General features: G+C 41.2%; 1 protein-coding gene across 1 annotated transcript in view; it reads left to right on the top strand.

The window, feature by feature from the left end:
• ENPP6 (ectonucleotide pyrophosphatase/phosphodiesterase 6) overlaps positions 1-23,237 on the top strand; it is a 30,330-nt gene that overhangs the window by 5,064 nt on the left and 2,029 nt on the right. Inside the window, exons 2-6 of the mRNA XM_017804655.1 lie at positions 5,645-5,824; positions 11,932-12,043; positions 16,306-16,447; positions 17,451-17,630; positions 19,941-20,078. Coding sequence (XP_017660144.1) covers positions 5,645-5,824; positions 11,932-12,043; positions 16,306-16,447; positions 17,451-17,630; positions 19,941-20,078 — 752 coding nt within the window. The remainder of the gene's footprint in view (positions 1-5,644; positions 5,825-11,931; positions 12,044-16,305; positions 16,448-17,450; positions 17,631-19,940; positions 20,079-23,237) is intronic.

Below are 23,237 nucleotides of genomic sequence, written 5' to 3'. Positions count from 1 at the left end.
GATGGCATGTTTGGGGCTTCTTTAAAATACAGGGGTGGTGGGTGATGCTTTCTGAGTCACTGCTGCTCATTCCTGCATCTGCCATCACCTCCTCCTCTGGGTGGCAGGAGGGAAAGGGGCAACACGGGAGAGGTCACAGGGATGTGTGACATCAAGGTCTACTCTACCAGACTGAAGGTTTCACCCATCTTCCATGTTTCATGTGTCCTCCCTCCACTCCTCACTTTTGATGTTGGCATACTTGACTGCTGAGGAGCTTTGGTGGATGATGCTGAAGGCTAATAAATAGCCAGTCTACTTCTCTTTCCGCCCTTCCTTTATTCCATGTTTTCTGGCAGCAAATATCCTTTGGGCTCCCACCCCTGGAATCCTCTGTAGTCTGGCTGGTTTTAGTGGATGCCCCTTTTCTGCTGCCCACTTAATGGTATCCAGATTCCAGCCTGGTCCAGAGAAGGATGCTGACAGTTTCTGTTTAGCAGTTAAGGAAGTTCTTAACTACATAAGCAATACCTGTATGTTGTTTGAGACATAAAAAATGAAAGGATAGGAGTACAACACGGAAGTTTATTATTGGTACACATGAACTGGAACTACCTCTACTTCACTGTCCAAGCTTAGAAAAAAGCCAGAAGGACAAAAAGTGCATAATGAGTGACAAGGGAATAGGATTTTTTTCCTTTTGTTCCTCTTTAAACAATTACAGATGCCAGCAGCAGCAAGGATTTAGAAGGTTCTGTTCATGACATACAGTTTTGAAATCAAGTCTCTTCTTTTTCTTGGATTCACTAGCTTTCCGTTTCAAAAACTGTGTGTTGGGAAGCAAAAGAGCATGAAGAAGTCTGTGGTAATACTATTAACTGGCACAGAAGGGGTAGGACAAGGCAGGCAAGGGCAGGCTGGAGAAGATAGTGGGAACCATGAGGATTTTAATTTTCACATTCTTCCTCTCACTTTGTTTACTCAACACCTGCAGAAAGGCTGTAATGCCAAGCACCAAGATTTTTCTCTTTCACCTATAGAAAAAATATTGTAAAAATCTATGTTTGCTTTCTACCAGTTAGAAAAATGGAAACACTTCCAAAGTGGAGAACAGAACAGTTTTCTCTAACACAAGTTCACATGCTAGGAATTGAAATATGGAGTTTTTTCCTTCTTACTAGCTACAGCCTCACAGCTCACAACTAGTGTGCCTACTACCAGCTATTAGTGGCAGTGAGTGGATATTCACGTATCAAGGTATTTCTTTGCCCAGAGCGAAGTCACAGCTGACTGACAGAAAACTGCCATAGGCTCATACTCTCTCTAATGGTGCAGGCAGCAGCTTTGCCCACTGTTTTGTTCTGGCCTTCTGTAGGCTTGGAGCTGTGGTGCCCTCGAGTCGTACCCAGCTGTGGGTGGTCAGAGGTCCCAGAGTGATCCCTCAGCCCACCACTGTCAGTGGAGGGTTCAGGAGAGGAACTGACGGCTTGAAGCCCCTGCTCCTGAGGTACAAAAGACCTGACTTCTCGTACAAGAGGGAATCTGCAAAACCTCAACTGGATGTTTTATAAGCAATTTTTGCGCACCCCAGCCCTGGCCCCATGATGAAAGCACTGAATTAAGAGTTTCATACTCTTAATAAATTAATCCCCTTCAGGGAAAAAAATTAATGCTGTGTATAGCAGAGATTTTTCTGTGCCTTTTGATGTGATCCTACTTGGATTGCAAAGTCTTGCCTGATGCAGGCTAAGGTGTTTATGCTTTGGCTCTGTCTGGTATTGGAGGTCATAAAATATTGGAAAGTCTTTGCCAGCAAGCTCTTTTGCGAACTTGAATTGCCTGTGTGCATCTTGCAAGTACTGTTTTCACTCGGGGATCTGCAGATGGCAGGGCCACTTGGCCCAGGCCAGCGCTCCCCTTGAACTTCTCATGAGCCCTGGTCTTCTCCAGGCCACGTAAGATTTCGCATGTGGGTTTTGTTTTTTCCCTGTGGTTTTTCTTTTTAAAGCAGAGCAGATGAGACCCATCAGGGGAACAGCAGAGTAGGGCATGTATCAAAGCTCAGCCCATAGGGGCAGCAACACCATGGTATCTGCTCCAGAACAGGAATATGGTGCTGGTGACTTTATAGTCCTGCTCTCTTCCTCTTTATGGCAGGCAGCCATAGAAGCAGAGCAATTCCCAGGGCAAGTCATCCACCGTTTGCATGGAGGAACTTAATTCTTTCCCAGCCTGTATAGCCTCATGCTATACATGCCTATGCTTGCATCTGCCCTCCTGGCTTTTGTCACTGACCACAGAGTGAGGACATCATGATGGGACATGAGAGAAAAGGTCTCACCATAGTGGCAAGGTATGTATATAATATCAGAGAGTACATTTAGCCACATTCAGCTACATTTAGTACTGATGTCATCATCAGATTGCAGTACCTTTGATGTGTTGGCTAATACACACACCATGAGTTCTCTGATAAATCTCATTTCCTCAGTGCAGAGATAATTTACCTCTATTTTGTTGCTTGATGCACCTAAGTATAGCATTGCACATCTATCACACACTGCCTCTCTTGTAAAGAAAAGATTGAGTGTCTCAGAAGTGCATTTTCTCTTGTAATTTACACACAGGTGGTCACTTTATGATGTTTCGTGCCTACTTGTAATCTTGACATGCAGTCAGTGAAAGACCACCAAAGAAAGCAAATGCTGCAGGAGCACATGCTCCGGTGTCCAGATGTCACATACAGCCAATGTAGGGTGCACAGCACTCAGAGTTACTGTGCTGCTGTTTTGGGTGGCCAAATGGCTGTGTGTTTTGTTGGTTTTTTTAATTTCATCTTTGTTTTGCAGAGATTCATTTGAATGCTGACAAAAGTGCCTGGAGACATGGGAATGTGCTTTAGACAAATGCTGTAAGAAGTGTAGTGTTCAAGTAAGCTGTAGCACGCAGACTTGCAAATGCTTTTGCTGGCTCTCTTCCAGAAGGATACAGCAGTTATCATATTCCTGGGAACTATACCCTCTTTGTTTTCCTACGTTGCTTGTGGAAGGGGTAATTTTTACTACAATTGCAGTGTGTTTTAATAATGACATCTGTATGCTGAAACTGCTTTTTGCCCTGCTTCTGTTTGAAACTCTTAAGATAAGGTTTGATTACAGAAGAAAGCTGCTGTAATGGAAGAAATAAAAAATTCAGCATTTTATGGTGACTCTCAAACACCATGATGCTATTTTGATAATAATCCAAAAGAAGCTCACCAAAGGTAATTTTCTTAGGCTGGAGAAAACAAGTTAAAACAGGGGATGTAAAGAACTGGGATTCTACAGGTGACCCAAAAGAAACTTGAGAAGTGATCTTAATTCTTCTTAATTAAGAAGAATTAATCAATTATTAATTAATTAATTAATTCTTGTTATTGGAGGGCTTTTTAATCTAGTGAGCAAGGCTCAGAATAGCCATGGTTGAAGATTAACAAAGGTCAAAAATAAAATTAGAGACCAGGCATACTTTTTGAACAGCGTTTGCTGATGATACATATCGGGATGTGCAACTCAAGGAAGAGATTGATTAGTTGATTATTGATGATTATTGACCAAAGAGTTCTGGGGTCTTTCTGGGACACAGGCCTCAGGTAAGCAGATGTGAATGGCATTAAATGGTCACCTCCTTTGATCTGTCTGCTCATCTGATTTTCTTTTCTGGCCCTGTGAACCAGGGATATCTGCAATGAAAATTGATGCCTTATAGTCTTCTCTACCTCTTTTTCAATATTAAAAAGAAAGACTTGTAGTCCATAGAAAGTCGAAGTCATCTAATGTGGAGATCAGAACACTGTCCTCTGTATTACTGCAAACTGTTAATTAAACTTCCCAACAATACTACAAAAAAAAAATCTCCAATTTCTTCCTTAAAGACAGGGGAAAAAGAGATAGGAGACCCTAAGTCCTACAGGATCACTGGCAGCTAGAGCTCGTTGACTCTATATGAAGACTACATTGTAATCATATAGATACCTATCTGTAGGTCTCATACAGATACAGCTTCAGTACTGAAATACAAGTTTCCCAGGCTGGCACAAGTTGCCTGCCTGCAATTTATTAGATTGATAGATGCTTAGGAATACATCAACTTTAAGAAGCTGAGGTTGCCCTCTAAGTTTAAGGCTGCGTTTTTGATGCACTATAGAGACTTCCCTCCATCTCTTTTGAGACAGCAAGGAGAGCACTTGGCAGCCTGAAGAGGACAGATTACTGCCCATCCAATCCACCAGTTCTCCTGTATTAAACCTGTTTGGTTTAATATCATAAATAGTGACTGCCACAAACTGGGACTGCTTTTCTCCTCTGGGAACGAGGAAATGTTTTGCATAATTGAAATACTTTGTAGTAGAGAAGGAGAGTTCAAAATTCATTTCAAGGTCACATGTACCCAAAGTATACAGAGTCCTCTGCTTGAAATGACGCCTTTTCAAAACAAGCATACCAAGGTTATTTCAGTTCTGATCACCATGCTCAGGCTCACAATAATCAAAGCCTGTTATCTGGATCCCTGCAATAACATGATTCACCAGCTAATGATGACAGTGTCTAACACATGCTTCAGTTGTTGCTTTTTAAGATATGGAAATCAGAAACTTCCAGTACAACTCAGTCTTCAACGTTTCTTTTCTCATTTCTGTTAATTCATCTGTAGAATAATTCTTAAAATATAGTCTCTTCTGACAATGACAGGAAGTAGAAGGCATCTCTCAGTTATTATATACTAGTTTCTTGTAATCCAAAGTTGCTCAAGGGCCCCTAAGATACAGTAAGAGGGCTGAACATGCCTGATGAAATGATTGCTGTGCCCACAACCAAGAACAAAGCATGATCATTAAAAAAAAATAAAAAAATAACGATAATGGAAAAATAAATGTAACGTAAAAAAGTTTTTGCCTAGTTTTTGCTTGTTTGCAGAAAAACAATGTGACTTATGGAAAAAGGAAGGAGAAATGCGAGTTTCCCAAACTTCATTCAATGTTTTTAGATTCTTATCCTGTCCTGGTCATAGCCTGCTTCCCACAGCCCTCTGATTCTGAGTGCTGTTGGGTACCTTAAAATGGCCTCAGACTTGGTAGGTGCTGGTGTATCAGAGGAGCCAGGTGGCCCCCGCGCGTGTTGCTGCTGACATGGTTTGTGTGTTTGGGCTGGGTGCAGGATGGTGAGCAGGCCATGGGTGCGGGGTTTGTTTCTTCTGGCCTCAGCTGTCTAAAATTTGGCTGCCTGAAACTAAGAAAATGCTGTGATCTTTCACTACCGTTAACAAAGAGCAATATGCACCTCCAGATATCCGAGATGCCTGTCTTGGGGTGGCATGATTTGCTTTCTAGACATGCCTCTTCTTATCCACTGACTGTGAAGGCAACACAGGGGGCTGACAAGTTTCAGCAGCTAATTTTTAGGTGGCTGAACTGTGGGATATAGCAAGCTAACTAGAGCACCTCAATAAAAGGTAGCAGTCAAGGAGATTGTATGAGTAGTTGCAAGGTAAGAGATCCCTGAGTTCAAGTCAGATCTTTTCAGCTGATTTGCTGGATGATCCAGTAGTAGCAGCGGTGGTGCTGGTGGCATCCTTCTGCTGGAGAACACCAATCTGATTGTGCTGGTTTTTTTGTCCACCCCAAAAGGTCGCCACTGTGAGGTCCATCAGATGACTGGAAACTACATGTGGGACCAGAAGGCAAATGTATCTTTTGATATTGGTGTGAATAAAGAAAGCCTGATGCCTCTCTGGTGGAATGGATCTGAGCCTTTGTGGGTCACAATGACGAAAGCGAAAAAGAATGTTTCCATGTACTATTGGCCAGGTAAGTATATGAAAAATTGCTGCCATCTTAACAGTGCATCTTTACATCTGAGCACTCCATATTCTGTAGGAATGGCTCTCTAACACAGTCCTGGAATACAGACAAGAATGTTTAGTGCTCTGCTAACCACTCATATAAATGAATTATATATAATATATATATAATATATATATATAAATGAATTATATATTATATATAATATATATATATCATTTATATATATATATATATAAATGATAATTTGTATATGCTTACAAAGGAAAAGACTGAAGTGTCACTGGAGGCAGCTTTCCACCAAACGTTACCTTCAGGAGGGCACTGGCTTGCAGAGCATCCCCTCCTCCACCAACTGCTCATTCCTCTTGCCTACCTGTAGCTTCTGCTGTGCTGAATGGTTGCTCCATGAATGGTTCATGGTCCAATTAAAGTTAAACGGTAACCAGTCTCCCACAATGCTTGTTTGGTTTTAATCTGGAAATTAGTATCTGAGAGCTGAAGATGATCTGCTCTGTGGGGACAACAAAATCCAGCTGAAAGCAAAGCGTCCTTGTCCTCTTGTCCTCCTTCATTGTTGATTGAGTTGAGGTCCCAGTTGTTCTGAGTCTGTGCCATTCTTTTGGATGGACTTGGCCTTCCTGTTCCTCATTTGTTAGATATTGGGCAATTGAAATGACTAGAGATGTATAAAAATGAGTCCTTTTTAACAAAAAGAGATATCTTCTTAGACTATCCATTTAGGGACTCACATGGAAATAAATGTTCCACCTCTGCAACCAGACCAAATGCCTTGCAAAGTACTGAGATTCTCAACTTTTTAACCTTTTAACTCTGCTACTTATACTAATCAGTATACAGATATCCTCATATGTGCAAGTGCAGGCTAGAGGACCACAGAGCTGTTAGAAGAGCTGTCCTGGATACAGCCAGTGTCAGTAAGGCAGTGGCAGCTGACCCACACTGTGGGCTCCTGGACTGCTCATCTCTGCATCCCGGTGCACATGTGCCTGGCCAAAGTCTGTCCATGCAATGTGGCTAATGGTGTCCCAGATAAAAAAAGTCCACAGTTCTAAGGAATGGGAAGAAAGATCAAACCAAGATGGAAAACATTGAAAAGCCATCTAGAGCGTTTCTATAGTAGTGAAGATCAAAAAGACCTGAGGGTGACAATATTGCCTTATGGACTCGGAGGCAGTCAGGGTGACTGACATATAATGGTTGGGATCAGCCCTGAAAAAAATGCTGCTTCTTACTGAAGATCACCCAAGTGACCTAACAGCAATGCAAATAGTAGTTATGCAAGAATGCAGGAATTCTTCTAAAAATTTACAAAAGACCTCTTTCTATAGACTATTCATTTTTACCCAGTAATATAATTGCTCTCAATAGGTATAATTATGTACTGAATAGATGTAACAGCCTACAGAGAGATGCTGAAATAAAAAACCCAACAGTATCACTTTCCATTAAATGCTTTTGGACTTTACCTAGCTCCTACATGTTGCCCTTTGAGCAGTGTTTCCCAGGGAGAAGACATATGAAGTGTATATGTATGTATCCTTGCATACATATGTATACCCTTCACTCTTCTCTGCCTGCTATTTCCAGTTGAAAATTGCAACAATAGAGCCTCCCTTTTCCCAGTGCTTATGCTGCCAAGTGTATGCATTGACTCTTATGACACTGAGGGGGAATTTTTTGTGGATCTAGTATTTTAGCTGTGGACTGTGACATGTACATCTGTCTCTCCTTACTTATTTATCTGTGATGAGTGACCTTTGGCAAAGCCATCAGTGCCTCAGTTCAGCAAATGCTTAAGCACATGCTTATTTTAAGGATATTCGTGGTCTCAAAGGACACATATGCCATACAAGGTCAGGCACAGGGCAGGAAGTGGGGTGAAATGTAGAGCTATTGAACTAAAACACAGGGTTGTTGGGCTGCAGTAGGACTCCAGGTGTATCTGGGGTAAACAGAAGTCACTCCAAATGCAGTAGTATTTATTACATTTTCCCTATACGACTTTTTAAACTGTTTTCTAGTTCCATAGTAAGGACGAAATCCTTCATAAAAATTCTAGATCTATCATTTTAAAACTTTAATTCTTAACAAGACATTTGACTTGGAAGCAATACTAAACAAAATGAAAATAATAAAAAAAAAGATTTAATAACCAAGGCGAGTAGAGGTCCCACAGACATTTGCACTACATATAATCTGCTGTTAGTGATTAGCTTTCCAGCCTGAGGATATACTTCTGCTTAGTAATGAATCTTACAAGTATGATAAAGAACCAAACAGGAAAAGTTTCAGAAACTCTTCATAAGAACAGCAGTATAGAGCCAAATTCAACACAATTTGTTCTGGAAGATGCTATTTTCTCTTTAGCCAGCATTGAAGACAAATGAAATCAATCAACCACAGCAGAAATGCCAGAGAGCTGATTCCCAGGATTAACTTATGCCACTGCCATTTCCTCCTCAGGGCCAGTTCCAAGCTTTGCAAAGTCTGAATGCAAAATCTGCTGCTTCATATTCTTCCCTACATTCCTCTCTCATGTGTAGTCAGTGCTTAAAGAAGTAAAATCCAGACCCCAGCAAACAGGAACACAGAGCAGGAGGGCTATCGGATGCAAATGACCATCCATGACAGCTTTATCTGTGAGCCCAATGTAAACCCAGCAAAGACAACTCATGGGCAGAACTCATCTGAGATCTCCTGATGCTGGAAGCAGGGGAGCCAAAATATCACCATGCCAGGGGTCCCAACCACCAATTCTGACAAAATGTAAGACCTGGGCTTGTAAGGACAATTTTTTCCTCTCTTCACAATCTACATGAGGTGAAATTCTCAGGCTCATGCCCAGGTTGCCTGTCTGAAGCACTGCTGCTCCAGTGGATGGAGAATGCCCAGAGGAGTGCAAGAGCATCCCAGCAGTCTTGGCAAAGTCAAAGCTTTGGAGTGATCCTCAACCCACTGGATTGTGTCACCATAGGTGCTCAAACTCCTTTAATTTCCAGCAGCCTGTGCTAACTGCGTACGCAGCTGCTTCAGCTGAAGTGCAGTGACATCTTCTCTAAACACTGAAATGAAAGAGGGAAAAAAAGGCTCTGAACTCAACTTTTGCCATTTAAACACAACATTTACCAGATCGTACAGTTCATCTGGAAAGTTTTCAAAACTTGTTATGACATGAAGTGTCCAACTCTTAAATAAATGTTTAGAAATGCAATTTAAAGCTGGCAGAGGCTCAGGTCTCCATGTCAGATAGATAAAGAGGAGCCTATATATCACTCTGAAAGAAGTCCTTATTCCTGCTCCAGTAGTTCAGGTTTTTAAATAAAGGTTTAGTGTCACACAAAACTGTGAAAAAAGGTATCTAACATCTTCATAAATATAGCTTAACTATTTGTAGTTTAAACAAGAAAAAACATTCCCTTTGTCTGTCTCCAAATCTGTTTAAATTTCCTTTCCCATAATATTTAAATGAGAAAATTTACCATCTGTCCTGGCCTCTACCAAAATGAAATCTAAATATTAAAAGGTCTTCGTGGCCAGTATTTTGGAATTGTAACAAGCCTTAACATCAAAAATCCAAATTTAAGTTTTGTTTATCATAGAGGCTAAAAAGAAAAAGGAAGCTCTTGATATCTAAGCAGCCTGAATTTTCAGTGGTACTGCCAACGAACTGCATACTTGAAGACCAATATTTAGTGGCCAAAATGATTTCTAATTGTTGCTACGTCTATAGTCTTTTATGTCATGCTCATCACCTGACAATCTAGAAATAGCAAAGATATCTCAACAGCTAAAATATCCCAGATCCCCAAGAGGTTAATGCTTCCAGTTATCCTGTGAATAGTTCTGAGGGATGTTATGTGAGAAAATTACAATCTGATGTCAGTGTCTGAAGAAGACAAAAGAGGCAAAGTGGTGGTATTAGTCGTATGAGCCGTCCTACACCTGAACAAAAATACTAGGTGTTCCCAACATCTTTCCAAGTGCATCCTTAACTTCTTGCCTGGCTTTAGAGCCAGTCTTTTCCCAGACTCAAGTGTCAGACAAGAAATTGGCTCCAAAGTTCTAGTTCAGTCCTGAAATACTAGTAAAGCCCACAGAGGACTACTGCATCACTTTTAGCATCTGAGTTGGCTGTAAGCCCATCTTTTGCTGCTGGTAGCACCCAAGACATCCTGCAAAAGACTGAAGCTGCATGCCCTCAGGGCAGGGGGCTCCCTGGATATGACTTCAGGAAATTTATGGAATACATTTTTTTATGATTTGGTTAGGTAGCAGCTGGGACCTGTCTCTGTTGCACAACATAATTTCTTGAGGGTGCTGTGTGCAGATGTATAGAAGTTTTACTGCGGGATGGTCTAGAGAGCCAGTTCTTGTCAAGTAATCTGCAGGCTCTTCAACCAGGTTGCAGATTGCTTTCATGGTGGATTGTGGTGGAGAGATAAACAGTAAAGTATCTTCGTGCAGAAAGGGGAGGATTAAATCACATATGTTTGGGGCAACAGGGGAAGAATTAAAAGCGAGCATCATCACACAGACCCACAATTTTAATAGAAATAAAATTTAGATAGAGGTTTCAGATTATGCAGATGTGTTTTAACAGGAAAATAAATTATTTTACTACATTTTATGTTTATTATTGCAAATAATTAATCATAATAGATGGAGTCCCTTAAAACACGCAAACTATGTGGAGACATAGGAGTTGTTGCCACAGGTGAAGAGACTAAATCTCCCATGTGTGCTAGGGCTCTAACTTTTGGAAAGGGTAATTTCCATCTAATTTGTCTGGCTTTCTGCAAATCAGTGAAGATTTTTAAAAAAACTTCCTAAGCTTAAATATTTACGTTTTTCTAATCTTTCATGGTACTCCTAAATAGTCACAATCAGAAGTCTCTTAGCCAGCTTAGCCTGCAAGTGGTGTGCCTTTTCCCTGTGCCCCAGCACTGGACCTCGGCAATGTAAACTCATGTGGGCTGAGATGCAAGACACTGAAAAATTCTTTTTATCGAGTATCCCAGTAAGCAAACCACTGTAAATCATCTATTGTAGTAGTTCTGCTTAGTGTAGTGCCCTTTCTGTACTTAAACCTCCTGTGCAACCTTCTCCCACCCCAAGCAATGAGTCAACTTATGACAGTCCTTAATGCCTATTCCTTTCATCCCAAAGAGAAGCAGAGGAACCCAGATGTAGACAGATTCAGGCTTTGGCTTAGAGTCGCCTTTTTGACCTGACTGTGTTGCTGTATACAGAGGCAATATTGCAAAAGATCTCTTTTTTATTTTCTTCCTTGTGCCCAAGGAATACACCAGAAAATGCCTAATAGTGATGGGAGGACTCGGGGGCTCTGGAATAATAATTTACCTGAATCCAGTGTTTCTGAAAGCACACTTCTTTTAAATATTAATGTTATTCTCCAGCATAGTAACTGGAGAGCAAAAGGGCAAAGAAACCTCACAAAAAACATGTTTTTCTATGTTCAGGGCCATGTTCTCCTGTAGGATTTGTTGCTGTAAATTTTTAGGCCACGAAACAGACTGTATTTTGCAAGGAAGGCTGCAAGTTACCAAGAGAGTTAATTGGTTTATGCTGTTTTAATAAGACCTCCTGGGAAACAGATTTAATAGTGGAGTGCCAGTATCACATAATAAAATATGGTTTATAAAGGATATTACAACATAAGATACGGCGTGTCTAACTGGAAAGCATTTGCTGAATTTTCAGGGAACAATATCTAAATCTATTATGTTGGAAACCTGGAAATGAGGCTATGTGGCCACAGTAGTTAAAATGAAAACAAGCTAGCAATTTAAATGGAAACAGTCTGCCACAAGGGAATCAAGAGTTTTATTGTGGGAAGGTCACACAGAGACCTTCCTTTTACAGAGGGAAATTAAAGGATCCAATGTACAGTTTGCTACGAGCACTCATCAAACCAGCCCCTCTCCCCTTTTCCCTTCCCAACCACACGGTTTCCTGCAGGGAAGGTGTAAGGTAAGTAATCTTGGAGGGAATTTACAAACCTGAACTCGGACCGAATGGTGTGGTGATCAAGGTGAAACAGCAGAGCTTACCACATGTTTTGCTCATAGGTTGTGAGGTCGAAATCCTTGGAGTCAGACCAAGTTACTGCCGCGAGTACTTCAGTGTCCCAACAGACAAAAACTTTGCGGATGCCATCAGTGATGCCCTCGAGACCTTGTGGTATGTCACTAGGTTTTTGCAGTGTGGGGTTTCCTCTCTCAAGGACAAGTATTTGGGCTTACTATCAGAGATATTTTCAGGACTGGCTCCCAGGTAGGAAGATGGTGCTGAGGCTGCTTTACAGTACTGTCACAGAAATACCACCATCACCACAGAAATAGGCCCTTACATTAAGATTGGAGGGAAAGATGTGCTCTTTTCCTGTGTAGGTTGCAACAAAGAGGAGACATCCTGACTTACTGCTTTTAGTTTATTGTTTCAAGCAGCTTCAGGATGAGTCTCTTCGCTGCAAGAGCAGACTGCAGTGCTTGGATTTAGAGAGGGAATTTGGAAATTCTGAAATTTGGCTTCAGTCACTTGTTTACAAGACTGATGCTTTGGCTTCTTCTGCATTTTAGAACATTGCAGGTACAATATTTTTGGAGTGGACATTCATTTTGTGCAATATGAGGATATAACAGAGTAAAATAGAATAGTTCAGTTGGACAGGGCCTACAACAACCATCTAGCCCAGCTGATGGGCATATGTATCTCAGATAACTCCTAGGAAAAATGTATGCTCCACACGCAGCTTTCAAGTTTCACTATCTCTCATTCAAACATTAACAAGGGACAATTCCACATAGGCTGTAAAATCAGGGAAGATTGCACCACCACATGCAGAGCCAATGCCTTACCTTAGCTATAACTAGGCTTCCTCTTTGAAAACCTTGTTGGTTCCATAATTTATCCAATCCCAGGAAACATTTCTATTTTACTACTTGTAAACTGCCATAGCTATTTGAATCTGAAAAGTTTTGTATTCACATGCTGAGTGTTGATTGTTTTTGAAATAAAGTCTCCAAAATTATGACAGTGCTGCTGGAGATGTTGCTCCCAGTTGCACACTGAATCCTGCTGCTCAGAAATCACGGTGTTGTTTGCATCATGGGGCTTAGACAGAAACTGCCTGAGACCACATGAGATGTTTTATCATGAAATTATTTGGCTTAGATTTACAGAAAGTTATCTGCATGTGATGTGAGGAGGTCATATATGATATAGGAGGCTTTCTGGAGCTTCTGCAATGCTTTTAATTTAGTGAATAAAAAAAGGAATGGAAAATCGAATACAGACATCCACTCTGACTTACCCAGAATTACTGTAGAAAGCTTTTTGGTCTGGTATCATTTGGGGATGGGTCAAGTTACACTTGACTCCCCGCCTGGTTTCTGTGTAGCACAGTGCATAAGGCTGCTCAGGCACAAACTGTTAAAAGGTCCAGCGCTTTAAGGTGTTCTTTTGGGTAGCTGGATCCCATTGAAAATGTCTCAATAGCTAATTCACCCTAAGCTACAAGGCTGCCCACTGCTATCTTCGGTGGAAAAGAAGAAAAGGGCAGGAACACAGCAGTGTCGGTGGAACAACTCGCAAGAGATGAAAACTCTTCAAGAAAAGAGCAAATCCCTGCCATGATGCCTGCCAGAAATACCAGCTAAAGCCTGCTGAAGTGCCCAAAACCTACAGATCATCCCAGAGCTGCATGAGGTCCTGTCTCTGGTATCCCTTTACACACCCTCTCTTGAATTTCTGCCCAAGTTCCTTTTCTTTAAACTATGTACCTTGTCTCCAGCAAGGCAGGAAAGAGCAAAAAAGGATGATTATAGATAAAATTGATAATGAGCTCTGGGTTTAAATACTGCAGGGACTTAAAATAAGAAGGGAGAGTAGAGAACAAACAGGTCAAAAATGAGGTAGGTTTCCTTATTCTTTCTCTCATTCATCCTCTTTGTTTATTCCTTTAAGATTTAGGAAAAAAAATTCTGTGCTGTTGGGCCACCCCATAAGAAGTAAAGCCTCTGAAATGCCTTTACTGTAGGTATACTCAGTTAGCAGATATTAGCATGTCTGGTAGTAGAGTCTTGAGCTTGTCATTTACATCTTTTGCAAGTGCTTTTTACCCTTGAAGCTGTTCAAAGGCTGGCATATCCAGTGTTTCCTTTCCACACACCAACTAATTGGAAAAGCCCATTAGGCTGAGACTGGCATTAGCTGTATGTGGGAAAACAGCCTGTGGCAAGGGCAGTCTGTTGCCTGTAGCAGTGCCTTGCTCAGTTGCCCCAATGGCAGGTATTAGTAGTTAATGAACTGTACTTTGGCTCCCACCATTAGCAAACCTTACAGAGACTCCAGGGTAGAGAGAGTAAGCCCTTTAATATGGCATAGCAAACTAGGGGTTATCTTGGGTTTGAGCACAGGAATTCTGACCCATCTTAACTTCACTGAAGTTGAAAGTTTTAGCAATCCCCTCTGCAGGGACAGAAATACCTAACTCATCAGGGAGCCACTGAGCTCTTCTTGCAACCAAAGCAAACTATCCTTCAGGAATATTCTCCAGTCTCTTCAAACAGGTGCTTTAAGACCACTATTTAGACAAAAAATATTCAAAACTAAGTCAAGCATCTGTTTTTGGCAAGTGAAACTAAAACCTTCCTTGTGTCTTTTCCACAGTTATAACTTAAGGGCTGTTGTGATCTACCTACCTTCCTGGACAGGTGTCATGAAGTTTGCACAATACTTGCAAAATGTACTGGTAAAATACAAACCTCTTTTTGGTATTGCCATCAGTGCCATCCAACTTTCTTCAGCAAGCTTTCCTTAGTCATTTACTTGGAAACTTACTGGTGATGGAAGAAGACAGGATGAGCACATAGTTAGATTATTTCTCCCATGCAAGCCATGATCAGAGATGCCTAGTTTTCTTAGAAGAACAGGCAAAAATGGAAACAAAGTAAAATTAGATCTTAGAAGCTCTGGATGTGCTGTACCAAGTCCTGCAAACTCCTAAGCATGCTGCTTAATTTGAGCTTGTCCCATTGAAGTAATTGAGTATTCTTCCTTACAGCACTGAGCCCTCACTGAGAAATCTCACCATAGCCTAAATGAGAGCACTTGTTTTATGCAATAAATCTCCTTCTTGGCTTCTATCTTGATCAAAATGATCACTACAGATGAGAAGACATAAAGTAGTCTAAGTAGCTCATTAATATAGGCACTGCAGCAGAAGAAAACTATTTCAGTAGGTTCAATGTGTGTGTATGCAAAAGAGAAATTAGAGGGTTAATTTTAGAAATTATTTATGCCCAATACAGATGGAAAGTAATGCTTAAAATCAGACTGGGGAGAGGGCTGCTTCATTTGAATTATTTTAAAATCTTTAAGAATGAGAAACAATACTATTCTGCAGGGCCAGCAGTGCACAGTAGAGACCTTCAGCTTCTTATGGGACTGCTCCTCTGAGGCCTTCCTCAAACTGAAAAATGCAAATTACAGACCCTAATTCAGTCTGTCAGTCAGTCAGTTCCTCACCTCTGATTTTTCCTCTTCTCTCTCGCTCATTACACCAGACTACCCAAGTGTCTTTAATCAGAGAAGCTGGACCTGCCAGGACATGACACAAAGTCTTTTTGCAGGGATCTTGGTCTCGATGAGAGCACGTATTATGGATGGCACACTCTGTCATATATTAAGTACAGCAGAAAAAGACTGGGTTTGAACTTCGTGAGCATAAGTTTGTGATTTTATCCACACAACTGTTCTCAGAGAGGTTTACACTGAACTGTAAAGTGGTCATGAAAATGTAATTAAGCACTGATATATGTGTCATCCCCACTAATTAGGCTGAGGGCATTCAGTGCAGAAATCTGTGATCAGCTAAACTTGTGCAATGCTGAGATTACCTTAGAGATTACCTCTGTTTCCCTTTGGTCATATTCCTGAATAAAACCCCCATCCAAAATTTAATCCCAATTCCTACTGCTCAGTATTTTGCAAGAAAGAGCACATCCTGAGTTGACCTCAGTGGTTTGGAAGACCTCACGCAGGAGAGAGCCAGAAGTGCCAAACTTTAATTAAAGTATGTTTGTCTGGTAATTCCCACAATCCTTTTAATAAGGGCACTGAGCACAGAAATCAGTGTTTCTTTGTCATTAAAGGGAAAGCTGCCTTCTTAATTCAAAGAGGTTAGTAGAGGGCTGCCAGGCCAGCCTGTGCTTGCACATGGCAGTCTCTACTGCCACCTCTGAGAGGAGTCTAAGGCAAGCTCAGGAGACTCTGGGTGTGAATAATGAGCCCAGCTGTGCGACAGTAGGTGGGACAGCACAGGCTGGAAGCAGAAAACGGGGTTCTGTGGTTCTACGTGCTGGTGAAGACAATAACGCCGGCAGCCAGGAGGTCTCCATGTGTGCCAGCCTCTCACTCCTTCCCCTCCCTCCCACCTCCAGCAACGGCAGCGCTGAGATGGCCGCGGTGTACTACGAGCGCATTGATGTGGAAGGCCACCACTACGGCCCTTTGTCCCAGCAGCGGAAGAACGCTTTGAAGGAAGTGGACAAAGCCTTGAGCAACATGATCTCACTCATCAAGGTGAGTGCCATCCAAGACCCCAGCTCCTGGGTGCCTTTGGAAAGGTTTCTAAAACTGCTAATTGTGGCACTGCCAAGAGCCTATTTAATACCTGTCATTGAATGCATTGGCTGTAAACTTTTATTTCCTGAGAAACAGGTTACTGAGATCGTGTGGAAGTCAAGGCACCATTCCCTGGATTATTATTTTCATTAATGGCATTATAACCTGCTTGGCGGATTTACACCAATAGCCCCAGGAAGCCACAAACCAATATACAGTTTATAACTGGTGTTGCTGGCTAAACTTTATTGTAGGCAAACGAATCAAAACCGTGTGCTTCCTAGGGTTTGTGGAATCAGACAATTAACTTATATAGCAGTTTTTATGGCACTATTCAGAACTCCTTACTTTAAACTCGATTTTAAAAAAACATCATCTAAATTAATTTGCAGCAAGAAAAGGAGGATGCCAAGCTTTGGGGTAAATGGCAATTCTGTGAATCTTTGACAATGATAAGTGCATGTTGGAGTTTTTTATGTGTTTCAGTGAGGAAAGGAATATTTCACTAAATTATAGAAGTTCTAATGCTAAGTGCTTATATTTTCAAGGGGAAGAGAGAAACACCCCTGCCATAGGTAGTATCATGGCAAAGTTACTCTTCCCCATCTGTTTTGGCCAATAGATTAAGAATAGCTCAGTAAAATCCTGTCTAAGACCAACTGGGACAACTGCTTTGTTGTTCTGGGATGTAGCATCTGGTTATTTAGCAGGGGGGTGGATTTATTTTGGAAAAACTCTCTTTGATGCTAACCTCTCAGACTCTTCCAGAGCAGCAAGTGAGAGTGGGTGTCCATCATTACAGGTGGTGGCAAAGCACATTGCAGGGCACTTGCAGATGTGCTCCTTCTGGTGAACTTCCACTAAATCGGGGGAGGCCAGATGGGGATTTAAATTTTCCAGTGGGCACAGACAGTGCAAAGCTCTTACCAGCCATAACTGCTGTTGTGCACTTGCTTTACAGAGCAAAGGCCTTCAGAATGAAGTCAATGTCCTCCTCTTCTCCGACCATGGGATGACAGACATCTCCTGGGCAGACAAAGTGATTGAGCTGAACAAATATATCAACATGAGCGATACTATACAAATGAAGGACCGAGGTCCTGTTGTGAGCCTCTGGCCAGCTCCAGAGAAGCATGCAGAGGTAAGTACAGCTTGGTCGTACTAGTCTTTGTGTTTCCTCAGTTTTTTTGCCAATTGTGACTTCTGTCTTCTCATAACATCCAAATTTGGCTCTCAGGGATGTGTGTAAAAATCAACCTGAGGCTCTTATCAGGAGTCAGACTTGGAGCCTGTGACACTCTTGTGCCGCTGGTTTCTGAAGGAAAGTCACACCAGGCAAATTAGAAAGCATGAACTTTCATCATTGTATGGCAAGGACATGTGCTTTCAAACCCCACCCCTATGTGCTTTTGATAAACAGCTAAAAGATTTTAGCTCAAAATTCATTTTTAGGATTTTATATATATGTCAGTCAATTCATTGACACCCTAGCTGTGATTTTCAAATGATCTGGCATTCATACTCCAGTAAACTCCCATAGAGTTTTAGGAATTAACTCCATTAGACAAGAATTGCAAAAAATAATTTTTTTACAATATTTTCCTTTGAAGAATTTTTGGTGAAGCATGTTGGATTGAATTAACCATAAAAGTCCAAGGTTAGAACTGCATGATTTTGAGGGATAAATTAAAACAATAGTGAAAAAAATTGGAAATTATTTGAAAAGAATGAAAATGCAGTATCTGTAACTAACAGACTAGTACATTATAGTCTAACCAGAAACCAATGCATGAGAAGTCATCACTGCTGTCCTCAGAATATATATATGTATGAATGTACAAAATGGGCAGGCCGTGCCCATTTGAATAATCTTGTTTTCTATATTATATTTCTATATTATATTTTAGCCAGTTCCAGTATATCGTAGCTTGCAAAATTTTTAAAAAGAGAATATTTGCACCCAGTCTCTCTAGGAACTGTGTAGCTGTGGTATTGTGAACATTGGTTCACAAATTGGTGCCAGGACTGAAAGTTGTCTTAGAGGCATGCATAAGCAATTCACTCAAAGTGAATCTCAGAGGTTCACAGCATTGATATGTGCTCTCCTTGGTCTTAACCCAGAGCTCCTGATTTTTGTAGGCCAGACCTTCAAACAAGGGCAAGTTGCAACTTCACACAGACATGGGGTTTCATCTGACAAAGCTTTTAAGCACATGCTTCTCTCTTATTAAACAGCCAAATACCTCTAAGGAGAATAAAGTGCAGTGCCTCTACACTATGGTTTTGTTTTCTTCCTTCCTTCCTTCCTTCCTTCCTTTCTTTCTAGCACTTCTTACTGGACTACTGCTTTTTAAGTGAAATGAAGTTGGTTTTCAGTTTCCCAATAGAGCTTCAAAGAGCTATGTTTAGGAATTAAGAGTGTATCATAACATGGTGCTTATCACCTTTAAGAATTATCCCATTTTGAAGAAGTACTGGTAAAACACCAGGACCACCCTAGTCCTGCTCATGGGAGGGTCTGGCTGGATTTCGCCATCACACCCTGGTGCTGTCCTTATGGTCACTGCATATCGATGCACATCTCTGGCACACATAGGCACACAAGAGTGTCTTAGCTAAAAGGCTAGTGAAGAACCTTTCATTCTTTGCAGAATCGAACTAATTATTCCTGAAAATTATTTATATTTAAGCAAAAGAACAATATAGAGTCTGAGGACTCCAGTAATGGCCTTTTTTATGGAATATGAACATCTCCTTCAGGCATTTAAAATACTTTTTCTGAACAATTTGGGGTTTAACCACACTTGTGTGATTATATTCAAGACAGTATGATTAATATTAATAAACCACTTGTATGTCATTGTGCAGATTCAAGCTGCAGGCATTGGCTAATTAATCTCATGGCATCCTTATGAAGCAGATAACTAAACACTATCAATCCCTTTGTTAGGAATTGACTGGTTAAGTGCAAGAAGCACAGATGAGGTGATATTAATTCTTCACTCAAGCGCACAAAGAGAGAATGAATGGCAGAGGATAAAGAAAATATTCCTTTTCCACATCTGTACACAATCCACATGGTGCCTTTGAGCATCTTTAACCACTTTACTTTTACCACTGTCTCGTGTGACGGTGTGGTTCCTCTTGGTCTATTTCTGTAGACTGGTGTACTTACATGCATACATTTGTGTGTGTATCATAAATATATATAATACATGAATTCATGCATTCCTATGTGTTTCTGATCCAAGTTTTCAGAATCTCCTAAACCACATAAGCAGGTTTTGTCCAGCCATCATTTTTGGACGGGCAGAGTCCTGGTTTGAATGTGCTAATGGTTAGCCATTAAAGGGGATTAGCCATTTTGCAAATTCAGGTGTTTCAGTGTACCCCTTGGTGCATATATGTTCTTTACAGACATATAGTGTCCTAACATTTGTTTTCTTTGCAGATATATCAAAAATTGAAAGCCGTGGAACACATGGATGTTTATAACATACAGGATATTCCAAACAGGTTTTTCTACAAAAAAGGAAAATTTGTGTCTCCACTAACCCTTGTGGCCGAGGAAGGATGGTTCATAGTAGAGGTAAAGTATAGAAGCAAAATACATTGACATGAATGGCAAAAGGTGCAATGTATGAAAACAGTCAGAAAATCGTACAATTCTATGCTGATCGTTGAGTTCAATGGGCTGATGCAGAACTACTGCTTAAAGGGGCTTAAAGGTACTGCAGCTATCCTATAGGTAGACAGTTAAATAGTCAAGACGGTGTTTTTTCTTCTGTTGTCATAACACAGGACTAGTCCTTGTATTTTACATTCTGTTTCTGTTGCTTTACTCTTCTTCCCTCTGCCATCTACCTTAATTTCAGACACAAAAAGAGTGTTTCCGTTTCAAGTCCTTACTGTCCCTCCATTCAGCAATACCTGTAGCAACCTTTCATTCTGCCTGGCTTCCTACCCACCAGACTAAAAAAAGCACCATTTCCCCCAAGCCCTCCAGTCTCAAAAGGGTCAGACTGAGGGTTTCCTCCTCAGAGAAGCCCTGTCCACACTCTGAAAATCTGAGAACTTCTTAAGCAAAGAATCCACATGTGAAGAGATTTTTCATAGTAACTTATTTTCCTACTATAATTTGCTGTTGTTGTTATTTTGTATTTGTAACACTTCTGGGCATCTCCACATTACAAATACTAACAGTAAGTTGGCAGAACCAAGATGTCCTGGGTTTTTTTAATGTCCCAGCATAGTCATTGCACATTGTTGCCTTGCAGATTACTGTAACTCAGCTGAGCATCTTCTTTCATGACTTTCAGAGCTACTGCTCACCAAGCTTTGCTCAGGACATTTCACACCACCACATTTCTCACTAGCCAAATTGAATTTAGGATAATAATTTCTACAGCTGAATAAAAATGCACCTCTAAAAAAACCCAGTGGCATTTGAGTATGGATTGATGAGCACATTTCTGGTTAAAAAAAAAAATATAAAAAGCCAGAGTTAAGATTTAGACATGTAAAGTAGGAATCTGAAACAATTTCGCCAAAATGATTTTAAAAAATTACAACTAAACTCTTTTGTACAAAAGTTCAAAACAGAACATTTTTACATATTCTGTTGAAAATAAAAAAGGTACTTAAAAAAGTCGCTGAAACTCTGACAAACCTTAATAACAGTGCAGCAAACACTGCTGCTATGGTAATTATTTCTGTCTCTCTGCCCATTCCTTCCCATTGTTTCTGATTTTCAAGGGTGTCCTCTCATTAATACAGTCAGATTTTCCTTCTCTTCAGTACATTTTCATTATCCATGAATGGGATATGAAAATGAAAGTTTCCTGTCATTTTTAAAGCAATAATTGAGCCTTCTGTTATGCTTCCTGCTCAAATCACTGAAGAGAGGATGTTCAGCTCTTCCCTGTCATGCTGAAGGGGTGTTTTAACTCTCTGTTGGTTAGTGGATAGCTATAAGGTGTTTGAAAAGGAGATTTTTTGGTTGTTGTTTTTTGAAAGGGATAAAGAAGATGTATCTGGAAAATTGTCGTTTCTCCCAGCAAGGAGCTGGGGATCTATAACTTCTAAGTAGGTAAACTAGAACTAAAGCCCATCTACATTTCAGTTAAAGCAGGATAAGGAGGGATTTCACACACCTATCGAAGCCTTGTTCCCTCCACATGAGTGAGTGGTCCCCATCCTTTGACCAGAATTTCTCCCAGCTACTCTCCTATGTGCAACACTGGTGTTAGCCCTCAGGCCTGTGTGCTTGCTCTGTACCCATCCCAGTGTACTTTCCCAAGATTTAGGGAGCAATTGCAGTACATTTTCTAAACATTCACACGCAGGGAAAAGTCCATTGTCGGCAGTCCCAGACATGCCTGTTTCATCTTTGAGGAGCAGCACTAGCCCAGGCTTAGGCTTAGCATGAAAAATTATGTCTCAGCTGAGTCTACCATCCCATTTGTATTTGTCAAGCAGGCACTTCAGGGTGCTGTCAGTGCCCTGGCCCCAAAGAAGCCCCAGGATTTTATGAGGTTTGCTGTAAGGTAGAGCCTGATGCTCTAGAAGGGCAGCATTGGGGTGCTTGCACAGCCCTGTCTCTCAAGCTACTGCTGTTAGTGGCTCCATTTCATGAGCTCTCACTTCAGCTGCAGTTGTGAAAGCAAGTAGTATGTTTTCTGGCCCAAGAAGCAGCAAAAATGATGGAAATGACTGTGCCTTTGACTGCACAGTCAGTTGTGAGCGGGTATCTCTTGCTGCCTGGGTGAGTTATGGAAAGGCACACATACCTCCTGGATTTAACATTCCTGGGGAAGCAACAGAGTCCAGGACATCTGACAGGACCATGGAGGGGTGTGTGGCTTCATTGATGTCATGATACTGCCAAAGAACCATTGAAAATTTGATGTGGCTTGACTTGTCTGAAGCTGATGCTAGCAAATGCTGTACAGGTCACCTGATGGTGAGCAGCACAGGTAGTCCCCAGGAACTGTGGTAAACAGAGCCACAGCATAAGGAGGTGCTATGGTAGGAAGAGAGGAAGTCTTGCTCTGAGCTCTGTCAGGGAAGTAAATGGGGGAAATAGATGGGGACAAGAAAAGAAATTTGTCAACTGAAATAGTTTAATTTAATCTGTAACAGATTACCCAGAGAGACCGTGGAATCTCCCTCATTGGAGATACTCAAGAACTGTCAGCAGACAATTCTGTGCAATGTGCTCTAGGATGACCCTGCTTGAGCAGGGAGGTTGGACCACATGATCCACTGTGGTCCCTTCCAACCAGAATACTACTCCATTCTGTAGTATTTTGGAATTATCTGGTACAACTGCTGAATACTGCATGTGAAGAAACACAAGGGATAAAGGGATACTCTGGGGGTTCCCCTAGAGAGTAGTTGACCTCTTAGTCTTAACTACTGCTGTCCTCACTGTACAGTCAATTTTCTTTCTGGAGGAGGAAGATAAAAATCAGACAAAATCAATGTTTGTGAAAGGAAAGACATCCTTGGTTAATCTGCTTCATCATCTGCAGGGGTTATGGCACCACTTGCCCAGGGTGGTAATGTGGGAAACTCTTCTGGGGCATCTTCTGTACTTCTGTGCCTGGGTATGAAGCCCAGACCTCACTGCTTTAGAGAACTGTGTAGATCCTTCTCTGTAACCGTCAGAGAAATTAATGTCAAGGGTCTGATGAATATCTAAGTAAAATTCCTGCCATAGTTTTGGGGTTATCTGGAATGCCACATC

The sequence above is a fragment of the Lepidothrix coronata genome, unplaced genomic scaffold, assembly GCF_001604755.1.
Source record: "Lepidothrix coronata isolate B3197 unplaced genomic scaffold, Lepidothrix_coronata-1.0 Scaffold0, whole genome shotgun sequence".
NCBI lineage: Eukaryota > Metazoa > Chordata > Aves > Passeriformes > Pipridae > Lepidothrix > Lepidothrix coronata.
Note: the sequence above shows the minus strand (reverse complement) of the source record. Positions and strands in the feature narration are given on the sequence as shown.